We start from the raw sequence: 12,057 nt of genomic DNA on the forward strand, positions 1-12,057 counted from the left end.
TGCTCTATCACCTCAGCAAGAGCGTGTCTGTGTGCACATTTCTCTTCACGCACTGAAGGTTTCTCAGGATCAGCTATTTTCTTCTTTATGCTATTCCCTGCTTTTTGGTTGCTACCTTAGCATCAGGCTAAGTCCATGAATTGGGGGAGCCAAGTAACTAGTATTCTGAAGCACAAGATGGGGCAGAAAAGCTTTCTACCCGGTATGCCCAAGCACTGTGTGTGATCCTCACCTGCTTCTCTAGCCCTAGAGAGTCTGCTACAATGGGATTCAAGTCCTCTCTATTCACTCTGGTTGGGATCAGTCTATTGAAGGACACCTGATGCACAGAGCAGGAGGAGAGCAAGACAAATACCAAAGGAACAGGGAACTTGGAAATGGGTCAGACCGAGATTAACTCAAAACTTGTTATGACTAATGGAAGGAAACCTTTTGAAAATTACAGGATAACTCTCGTGCCAATGACCCAAGATGTTGGATTATTGGAACATCTCACATCCCACGCCTCTATGCCCTCTGTGTAAAGGAAACCTAGTGAACTGGCTCAACTGACACCACTTCAGTTCGCTAGGCAGAGAATATACAAGACTAGCAAGCAAGGGGAAGATGGGGGTCAGCAGGTTCCTCTCTGGTGGCAGTGTTGGGAGTGACACACAAGCACACAGGTAAATGCTTTAGTTTTCATAGTGCCATTCACACATTAGCGATTAAAATGCTTATTCTCTTAACCCTCTCGTTCAGCTGATAAGACAGTGTCGATTCTCTCACTTTCAGGAAAGATGTAAGACAATAGTGAGTAGTCTGCTTTTCTAACAGTCCTGAGTGCTCACAAGCATTGCCTCATTTAACATTTCTAGCTCAGCAATTTATACCCTCTTAATGAGTGGCTGGCAGTCAAGAAATGCTACAACACAGCAGGGTCTGACAGCATTCTTATGAACTTTCTGCAAGAGTAACAAAGTCAAAACGTAATGGCAACACAGAGGAGCTGCAGTCAGGGTGAATCTATCTTTGTTCTATTAACACCAGGTCATTCTGGCTGCTTTCTTTGGGAGGAGCACAGTAAAGTGAGGCTATGAATGGGTAAAAGCAGTTGATGAAAAGAATAAGTGTCAGTCCAGGGGCTCTGGTAGGCCAGTCTCAGTAGTTTGTCAGCATCAAATGCACTGAAGCACACAGAACTGACGGGCCATCGATTGGCCTGTTTACTCTGCAGGTTAAGCTGCTTTGTGGTCCACATGCATACTTACCACAAGGAAGATTTACACCTCAGATTGCTGAAAACTAAGTGTTCATACAGACAAGCCCACTGTTAGTGTGACTGCTGTAAAAATAGGGGAACATGGTTACCCTGAGAGTCACATTTTCATGGCTACAAGCAAGAACAATGTCTCTGTGGTGATGAAATGCTCACTATTCTGGTGCTTATATTTAAAATAAATGTGTACATGTGACCAATTAGCCTCCACTCCCTCTTCTCCCACCAGCTAGTAAGTGGGGATTTCAAACTTATTTTCTGCTAATCAAACTGCTGTTTGAAGGTCCATCCACAAAGACTCCAGCTGAGCTTTGTTTACCCACAATTAACAATTACATTCCAAGTTCTTCGTTCTCCCTGCTCTATTCAGGTTCTTACATGGTAGCAGGATGTCTGCCTCCCTATGTGAGCATGCAATTATATGTGACAGTGTCGTAACGTGGCCTTTCTGGGACACTGACATCTCCGGACTGTGCCCAGAACCTCACTTTGTAGGACTATCTCTGAGCCCTTGTCTACAACCAGGGAGTCGAGATCCTCTAGTAATTTGAATTTAAGATACAGGAATAGCCAACTGGAGCTTTACTTCAAAGACTCATTGTGCTCAGTAAAAATCTGAAGCTCCTTTGAGCAAATGTGAAATTGGAACCATCTCCAGAAAGGCAGGAAATTGCTTTCATCACTGCAATAGGTTAGGGGGGTTCAGCAGCTCTTAACCCTCACGAGGAGAATCCTTCTTTTTGTTTAAAGTGGTGAAGCTACATCCCACTTGGATTGCGTTCAAAGGGAAACGAACCGGGGGAGAGAACAAAGAGGTGCATTCTATCAATGTCAGCATGAGCGTATTACAGAAGATGATGTAACGTTGCAAAACCAGCTTAAAGCCTTCGGTTCACTGGGACAGCACAACATGCTGCCTCCCGCACATCAGAATAAGCTGACTCCAGAGCAGTGCCAGCCAGCTCAGGGCTTTCAAGCGAGGATGGCAGTCCTTCCATGCAGCTGACTGGCAGGAGAAATGGCAAAGCAAAGGAGCTGTTTGAGTGGGGCAGTCACTGCTTTGAGAGGGCACATGCTACTGAGCATCCCTGTAGATTTCAATGGGGATAAGAGGGAACAAATATAGGGAAGTCTGACAACAATCTTCTGTTCCAAGATGACTCACTGAGATTTCCTTCCAGCAACGTGCTCTCGGAAGGGAGGGCAGAAGTACAATCATTTTAAGTTTTCCCCTGGCTGCTGTGTGAGACTTCTCAAAGCCAGCATCACCTCCCTGACAAACTCCTTTGCCTTTCCAGTTCACATGAAATGAAACACTGAGGGCTTTACTTTAGCTTGCCTACTACTCCAGGGCATGCAGGGTCAGCACACCAAAGCTCACCCAGGAGATCACAGAGGGTCAGTTTCTGAAAGCACTCTGGGAGAAATGGCTTTCACGGTTGTGGGATCAAACAGCACGGGCACAGATCCAGCGTGAGGTGCAACTGACTGAGTGATCATATACAGCAATTCTAGTATCAGACCATGCTCTGAGAACATGGTCAGTAACTCAAGTCAAGATTGCATAAAGGGACACACACAGAGGGTTACATTGGGCACCTCCTCCCACACAACATACTCCATTCCTGCATGATAACCTCTTCAATCATTAATCCTAAACACAGAAGGGAAAAAGGGGTGAGCAAATTCTTTCATACCTTCATCTCCTCCTCCATTTCAGAAAGTCTCCGCTCGAGGGCTCGTTTCCCCTGTTTAGAAACATTCAAAACACTGATGATCATGTGGCAGATTTGGGGAAAACTCAATACTTTTTCTTCAAAGAAAAAAATAGCAGCTTATATTTCTATAGTGACATTCATAGAAAAGTATCCCAAAGTACTTCACAAAAGCAGGAATTACTTCATCTACCAGTCAAGTGTAGCCATCAGTGGGGTGGAGCATGGCAGCTGTTAAACTCACATGCAGTGTTACTAGACCGTTTTAAAGACAGGATGTAAGAAAGCTGTATGTGATTGAAATTGCAGGGGGAGTTTGAGGAGGCAGAACTACCCGCCCTCCCGCCAATGACCTGGAATTGAACTAGAACCCAGTTATGCCCCCTTTATGAAACTGCATTATGGGTTCTAGTATCCACAATTGTTCAGGACTTCCTGCTGCAGCACTGGCTTGAGCCCTCTCAGAAGAGGGGAAGAAAACCATTGACTCAAACACTACCACCACTGCTTGCAGCACCTACAGGTCTGCTGAAGAGCCCTCAGCGAAGTACTGACCAGGCTCAGCCCTGCTTAACTGGAGAGATCTGATGAGATTTGGGGCTTGGCTACACTTACATTTTAGAGCGCTCTAATTTGCTGTCTCAGGGTTGTGAAAAATCACACCCCCCCTCCCCCCCCGAGCACAGCAAGTCAGAGCGCTTTAAAGGTGTGGAGGTGGATTACAAGGAGCGTGGGGAGAGCTCTCTCCCAGCACTCGCGTGCGACCACGTTCGCACTTCAGAGTGCTGCCGAGACAGCGCTTTGAAGTGTCCAGTGTAGCCATGCCCTAAGACAGTAGAGGCTGCAGGCCAAGGAGAAAGAATCTTTGCTACTGTCCAAACTCAGGATGCTTGAATGTGACCATCTCTGAACACTGGTATGTGTTTGCACACAAGTAGCTCAGGTCTTTCACTCCAGGAATTGGACTTAAACCCCATCCTCACAACTAGCAGAAGGCTCCAAAATCTAATGAATCAAACAAGTGTAAACAATGGGATAAAGATATCACTTTAACCAGGAATGGCAATTTAAATCTTTGATCTACTGCTGTGAATTTGACTGCTCAGATCGGGGAAGGGAGTGCTCAGAGGCTCATATTTCAAGGTATAAGATACTACCCACTTGACTGGAAAGGGCTGGGTTTTTTGTTGAGATGGTCCTTTGTGTTAGTGAAGACTAGGAGGATGTAGAAGGAATTGCCACACTGGGCCAATAACCCTTCAACACCATGAAAGGTCAGTTGTGGTTCTGTAGCATCTTGTGATAAGGTAGACAGTTAAGTTTAATTGTTTTACAGTAGCAGAAAAGCTTGGGGAGCCAAGATCAGAACTCCTGTATTATCGCGAGCACTATTCCATGGAGCAGAAACAAAATGTGCCCATGTTTTTAATTAACATTTTCCTTCCGGAAACTAACATGCACATCAGAGCCATAAGAATCAAAGAATGGGACACAAACGCATACCCTTTTCTCCATTTCCAGCATACTCGATCGGTCAGAGGTTTTTTCCTGTTTCTGCTATTTCAATTAAAAATAGAAAGTTATTAAAACAGAGTGGCATGCACAGGGACAGCACAAAGGGAATGGCCAGAACCTCCATACCTAAGAAAGCTGTTTTTACAAGGAGCCTAATGTAGTTACCATGAACAATCATACTTTCTACTTCAATAGCACCTTTCAGAGAATCCAAAGCACTTTACAAGCAAGCACAATTTTCCTTTATGGAAACCATACCAGCACCTCCAAATCATAGGTTCATCAGCCAACACCCCCTCCCTCCTGTCTTCATCTCCCCAGTTCTGGAGCCCCTTTCCTCCTTACCTGGGCTGCTTTTTCCAGTTTTGATTTGATATCAGCCAGCTCCAGCTGGGCTTCCTGCAATTTGGATTTCAGCTTTTGGTTTTCAGACAGCGCGCCCTCGTAGAGCTGAAACAGGGAGCCAGGTATTTGAATTGCTCTGTGCCTATCGTATGAGCCTGCCTCACCGTCACAACTGCATGGAGATGTGTTGCTCCACAGCTCTGAACACCAGTAGCAGGTTTTAGAGCCGTTTCTGCATTGCCACCACTTTCTAAGAATGGCTCAACTCTTCTGCGCTGATTTTTCCCCCCCAGTCCTAATAAACTGATTCCATAAAAGAAATTAAGAAGGTCCGTTGTGGCTTTTGTAGTTTCTTAAAGTCCCTTTTCTTTGTCTACTGCCTGTGGCATTTTTAAGAATGGCTTGCCTGTCTTAATAATTTAATATAATAAAGAACTCAGATGTTCAATCAACATCACTGAGTTGGCTGACCAGACCTAAACCTATAATTCAGCTGAGAGTGTGTTGCTCTGCTCTTACATGGTTTCACTTCAAGGAAGAGAAATAACAGTCAAGAAATTTTACCAGGGAGGAAGATTACCAGCCTCACCAATTCCTGAGTCCATCAGTATTTCCCACCTCTCAGAGAGGCAAGACAAACGCCTTTAGGCAAACTGTGCTGGAACGTTATAGTCCTGCACGCTGACTGGCTGTTAAGGAGACACTGGTTTCTAATTCAGATGGAGTCCTCTCTCACCATACTAGTTTTTAGTTTAAAGAACTAAACTGAAGTACCTTCTAGGGTTTCACATCCCTGGGAATTAAGATCACCTTAATCTGTTCACCTTTCAACAGTTGTGACTTGCTATTACCATATATTTCATTTCATTTATTTTACACACACACACACACACACACACACACGTACGTTCCTCTCTGCTCTAAGATCAGGTTAAAGAATGATTTCACCCCTTAGCTTTAGTTATTGAAGGATTAAGGCAAGAGTTAAATTAGGTTCTTCCAAAATAGCTATATAAGGTGGTAGCTTAAAACCCACGGACGTATAGTACGCTCCCCTTAGCTCATAATACCAAACAACGTATTTTGGTTTTCCCTGCCGACTAGCATTCCAGGTTTCATCCTGGTGCTGATTCAAAGCAGATGAAGACTAATGAAAACCAGTGGTTATAAACACCGAGCAAACATTACCCAGCAATAATGCAAGATAAGGCCTTCCGAAATGCCATTCAGACTGTGTAGCTACTTTTCAGATGCTTTCATCTTTGTCATTTGAGAAATTCCCCTGAAAAGGAACTTCGTAAACTAGCTGCATGTTAACAAAGCAAACCACTCTGACGCTGGAGCACTTCTTCAGCCTGTTTGCCTCTTTCCTGTGTATTCAGTCTTCTCTCGTTCCCTGAGTCCATGGTTCTTTTATATCTTTGAAGGAGCGTGATTCCAACAGACAGTGAAGTCAGGAGAAACAAACCCTGAGATGGCTGGGCTGATAAAATAACCCTTTGCTTGCAAGGTAACTTAGTGATTCCTGAAAACTCTCCCTTTTTAATCTTTCACAGCTCCTCCCAGCAGACCTCAGGTTTCTGCAAGAAGGCTACAGCTCAAATAGGCAGCTCTTAGGGTATATGGGGTAGAAATATTACATATAAAAGAGCCCTACTTTTTTATAGTCCCTGTTAGTGTCCTCCTCTGTTCTACTGCTGAGGGAAGCCAGGCGGTTCTCTCTTCTGGTGTAAGCGCTGGAGCGGCTGGCGGCACGATCGCTGTACGAGTCACTGGTGGTAGGGCTTGTACCTGCTGATTCCAACCTAAAAACAAACAAGATCCAACTCTAGTAGAGAAGAGTAGAGATCAGCCTGGGAACAGCTAAGATGCGGTCAGTGTGACCGTGACTGGTCAGGAGTCAAGCCTTCCAAGAAACATCTCAACACCTACCAGAAGCAGCTCAGAACATTCACTGATATAACGTCACTGCTATCATTCTGGACCTCAGTGCAAAGCTTAAATGAAGTTCACATGAGGAACTCCTGGACAATGTGGTCACCTACAGCTTGGAAACTCAGAAAATGGGGTATTGGCCCCATCCCCGCCAAACAAGGATATACAAGTCAGCGGTTTCTGCCAACCTTTCCCCCAAGGTATGGTTCTGCCTCGCTGGCGGAGAGGTTCCCCACCCACTCAAACGGCAGTGAAAAGGATAATTTCTTTCCCCTTGCTGAGTCACTGCCTATGTGATTTCTTTCTGGGAGAAGAATGGTTCCAAAACTTGCATGAGGCAAGTACTTATATCAAGGGAACCCTTTTTGGAATTGATGTAGTCCTGGACCCTGATCCCTGTTTCATCTCCAATAAGCAGGAAATGCTACTCATTTAGAGTGCTGTGAATGTAGGAGGCAAGACAAATATACCATTTATACCTATTAATTAGAAAATGTGTATGGTAAAGCTCTTACCTGGAAAGTCTTTCATGCTAAAGGAAGAGGGAGACAAAAGAAAACAGGATTAGCAAGTGAGACAACATTAATAAGTCAACTCAAGAATTGCAGCCACAGCACTTAGGAGCTACTTTCCAACTCTGAAAGCAAGCCCCAAGAACACTGCTACAAGCTTTATCCCATTTATCCAAACTGTATTATCTCACGTATCCAAACCACAAATCTCTGATCTTTTCCCATAACCTCTCAATTGCTATGACTTCACTGCAGCATTTCAGGTTTCAACCTACTGAGAAGGAATGACAAGTACTGAAGACACTGGGCAAAATCCAAGTTTCTAAAATCATAACATTGTGGGGATGACTGTCAGGGAGGAAAGTGGAGTCGGATAGGAGTGTGTGCGTCTGTCTGTCTGTAATAAAGACTGCAATGAGATTCCTTTACATGGAGGCAGTTCTAAATCCATTGGCTGTATGTTAAACTTCCTCCATCTAGTTCGCATTAGGCTGACTTTAATTCTGACCCTATCAAGACCAATGATGGCTTACGTTTTACATATCCTTAAATGCAAGCCTAAAATATCCATTAGTGAAGACTGCGACTGTGTGTGCACTGCACTCAAAATCTCATTCATGGAAGGGACATTTGTCATGAAATGAATAATTCATTGGTTGTCAGATCTCCCTTAGATTCACACCAAAGGTATGAATGCATGCCTTCTAACCTTGATGGAAGAAGCGTCCATTGAGTGAGATAGATGAGAACAGCATGGGAAAGTATGACACAAAGACAACCCTCTCTCCTTCCCCCTGCGCATTTGTGTTAGACTCTGAAAATCTGCAAATCGGCATTGTTTTCATGGCCGAACATCTCACATGTAAAGCAAATTTCCAGCAGAAGGAATGCTCTTTTCAGAAGTTACTCAAGAGTGCTGAGGGGACACAGCAGTACCTGAGCATAGTGAAACTTTGGGGGACCCTGGCTGCAGAGCACTGGGCGAGATGGTTTGGAATTTTCGGTGCAGAGTGCATTTCCCTGCGAGTTCAACCAACCTCCAAACCACCCCTGCAGTTCTATTCTTAGCACTGCATCTGCTGCAGCCCACTTGTGCTCTTAAACCGAAGACAATCTGAGCCAACCTATACATAAAATAAATCAGAGTATAGTTTGGCTTGGCACAACAGTCTGCTAGAGGTTAGCTGCGGTAAGCCACGCTTGCTAAAAAGAGTCTTCTGGGTTAGAACGTTCTCCATTACATACAAGTGCAGAAGTCAAACAGTAGTGGCATAGATGACACAGCATACACCATCACAAGTATGGTCCCAACACGTCCTTCCATCATCTCTGTAACCCTTGTGTGTATTTTATAGACATTTATCGAAGTTTTAATTTATATAATCCAATGCCAACTGGACCACAATTTTCCCCGTTTTGAACCTTGTGTTTGTTTTGCCACCTCTAAAATGGGTGTAAAATGCTACTATATCACAGTATTAATGCTTTACACCCATTGCACTAGTGCAAGTGACAGCACAAAGCAGGAGAGAAGTGGGCCCTGTTTTAATCCCATGCCCCCCAGTTAATTCTCCTTTGTTGGACTTGAGCTAATCAAATATGCTGTAAAATGTAATGCTAAAAGCCTCACTTGGGTGGATAACTTGCCCATTTTCAAGAGGTGAGATCTGAAGCCTTTCAGGGTGTCATGGGCTAAGACCCAGGATTTAGCTTGATGTTGTCTCTCAAACTAGGGTCGCCAACCCTTCAGGATTGTCCTGGAGTCTCCAATTAAAGATGAATTTTTAATTAAAGATTATGTCATGAGATTAAATCTCCAGGAATATGTCCAATCAAAATTGGCAACCCTATCTCCAACTGCTTGATAGTGAAAAGTCCACCTAGGCTTCAAAACTAGGCTTGCAGTCTTGTTAGACTGTTCAGCATTTCTAGCAATGTCTTGAAGTCCAGGGGGCTTCTCCATGTTCATGGAGAAATACACAGCAAAGGGTTCTATATACTCTCCTTGGCTATACTATTCTTCTGAGCAGGCAGGGTGAAAAAAACCTAAAAATCAGAAACTGAGCAAGAACAGAGCAACTGGGAAAAGCACCACATCATTCTGTCAACTTTCCAGCAGCATGAGGCCTGCATCCAGTTTAACTCAAGTACAACCTTAAGGTGTATCAGAAGCTTGTGTACACTGCCATATTTGCTTGTACTTAAATATGCTTCATAATTTAATCTCACATTTCTATAGCAACAGAGAAGGATTCCAAAGTGCTTTGCAAACAAAAACGCTGTGCAAACAGTACACAGGGACCACTTCATTACACAGGCACCTCTGGAGTGAAACCTGGCAAGTGTTTAGCTGTACAAAGCAACTCTATATAACAGTTCAAGGCTGGGGGAGTGAACAGTGAAACCGCATTTGATAAGTGAACAGAAATTGCTTTGTTGGTTGAGTTCACCAGCAATGGAAAAAAGCTGGAATCAATTAGCTCTGTCTTCTTTCTGTAGTTATAGCTGCCGGATCCCTTGTGTTACACTCAGACCATACCCTTGCTTAGGGCCAGCTGCTAACTCCCGAAGTAGCTCTGCCATAAAAGTTTGAGGGGAAGATTTTCAAAAGAGACAAATTACAATTAGGCACCTAACTGCTATTTATACTTTTGAAAGTCTTCCCCTTAGTGTGGTTGCTGCTAGGGAAATGAGCAGAAAAGCTAACCCCACTACTTCCATGTAGGCAGTTGTGTGGCCCATCATCATAGCTAGGGCCCTACCAATTTCATGGCTGTGAAAAACGTGACACGGGCCATGAAATAAGCCCTTCCCCATGAAATCCGATGCCCCCTTGTTCCTAGGAGCACCCCTGCAAAGGGGGCTCCTAGCTCTGCCTGGGCTGGGGACAGACAGGACTTGTCCATCCCCTGCACAACTGCTCGGTGAGGGGGACAGGGGGACCAGACCCACCTTTGGGTGCCTCCCCCTGCTTTAGGGCGCTCTGGGGCTGGGCAGCAGCCCCAGAGGTTCCTGCAGCTAGAAGAGGCTTGTGGAGTTGGATCCGATCTTCCCTGTGCTGCTGGGAGCGCTCCAGCAAAGGGGGCTCCTAGCTGCTAGTCCGGGCAGGGCTGGGGCAGGACAGGACTTGCTCTTTCCCTGCAAGGCTGCTCTTGGGTATCGCTCTGTCTGCAGATAGCTCCGCACCCCCTCCTCCCCACTCTGTTCAGCTCTGAAGGCAGCACAGAAGTGAGGGTGACAATCCCATGACCCCCCTATACAGGTTTGTGACCCCCCCAAACCCCTCTTGGGTCGGGACCCCCACAGTTACAACACCGTGAAATTTCAGATTTAAACATCTGAAAATGTGAAATTTACCAATTTTCAACTCCTATGGCCATGAAATTGACCATAATGGACCATTAATTTGATAGGGCCCCTAACCATAGCATTTAGTTACCTCACCGTTACTTTGTTCTGACGGCCAGCAAGATAAGGAAAGTTTGTTCTGCCCCATTATACAGGGGGAGAACTGAGGCACAGAGGGATAAGAGGACATTTTCGAACACACCTCAGTGATTCAGGAGACTATCCCATTTTCAAGGTGTCGGAGCACTTGGGGGCCCAAATCCCACTGACCTTCCGAGAAACTTCGGCTCCTAAACTGCTTGAGCTGTCTTTGGCAGAGCTGGGAATTGAACCCAGCTCTGACCTTCTGTTCACTGCCTTAACCACAAGGCTACGCTTCCGCATGTGCCTTATTTTTCTAAGAGCCTTCGGTTCGGGCAGCTGTAATTAAGAGGCCTTGCAGGGAGTTTCAGTAAGTTAAGGAGGAAAACTTCCACATTTTACTGGCATCTCAAACTGTGATGTTTACTTTGAGTAGCTTTCCCACTTCTGTCCTTACTGCCTGACACAACAGAGCCTCCCTGTTCTTTTGTAAGAGGTTCTAGTAAAACTCGCTTCTTAAAACAAAGTATTTCACTTCAGCACAAAAGTCAGACAGCTACCCGATGTCTTCCGGCCCCATCTTCTCCATTCAACAGGGTAGAGGAAATAGGGGGTGATTAACAACGCTCTTGTTGAAAATTATCCAAGTGTTTTACAGACCAATATGCTAATCCCTTTCAGTGACAGCTTTTCTTACAGTGGCAACCGGTCATGGAAATAATCCACTGAATTTGAAGCTCTGCAGCTATTACATCAGGCTTGTTTATGTTCTTTAACAGCACTGAGAAAGTCCTCAAACAACAGGTCTCCTTTCCTGGAGGGCAGCGTGGGGGGAGAGGGGGAAACCATTTTAAATGGAGGAGAGAGGGGGAAATCACATGGTCACCTTATGAAAAGCAAAATGTGGTCACTTTGTTCACAAACCAGGGAAGTCTCTCTCAGGCAGAGGGGAGAGAGACTGAATGAGACTGGGGGGGAAAAAGATTTAAAGCTACTGACAGAAAGGGGCAGAAAAGAGACAAGAGTATTGTGTCATCTTCCAGCTCTACTCCCTTCCATGAGAGCATCAGGTCGCATCCTTTCAGGCAGGGCTCTTCTTACTTCAGTATGGCCAAAATTACTGCTAGGAAGGACACTGCAGGGCATCCCACCAGCCTAACAGACATTTAGGAACTGAGGAGAAAGGAACAGCCAAACAGCCCCCTCAGTGGTTATTTTAAAAACATCTTTATACCACAACTTACAAAGCCAAGTTCTTTTCTTGATGGGTGGGTCTGGGTACACACTTAATCTGTATGGCTATGTGTTGTTAAATTAATCCTATTTATTATGAGAAGTTCATAATTTG

The 12,057-nt window shown here is 44.8% G+C and overlaps 1 protein-coding gene across 9 annotated transcripts in view; it reads right to left on the bottom strand.

Annotated features, from left to right (window-relative positions):
* Positions 1–12,057, bottom strand: part of PPP1R12B (protein phosphatase 1 regulatory subunit 12B) — a 172,442-nt gene that overhangs the window by 10,416 nt on the left and 149,969 nt on the right. For 7 of the 9 annotated variants that reach the window (XM_074936069.1, XM_074936065.1, XM_074936066.1 and 4 more), the window contains 5 exons: positions 7,284–7,300; positions 6,491–6,638; positions 4,834–4,938; positions 4,477–4,530; positions 2,956–3,006 (listed from right to left, as the gene is read on the bottom strand). In XM_074936069.1, coding sequence (XP_074792170.1) covers positions 2,956–3,006; positions 4,477–4,530; positions 4,834–4,938; positions 6,491–6,638; positions 7,284–7,300 — 375 coding nt within the window. The remainder of the gene's footprint in view (positions 1–2,955; positions 3,007–4,476; positions 4,531–4,833; positions 4,939–6,490; positions 6,639–7,283; positions 7,301–12,057) is intronic. The other 2 variants (XM_074936067.1, XM_074936064.1) reach the window with 1 other exon arrangement.

Source organism: Natator depressus, chromosome 21 (assembly GCF_965152275.1).
Source record: "Natator depressus isolate rNatDep1 chromosome 21, rNatDep2.hap1, whole genome shotgun sequence".
Taxonomy (NCBI): Eukaryota; Metazoa; Chordata; order Testudines; family Cheloniidae; genus Natator; species Natator depressus.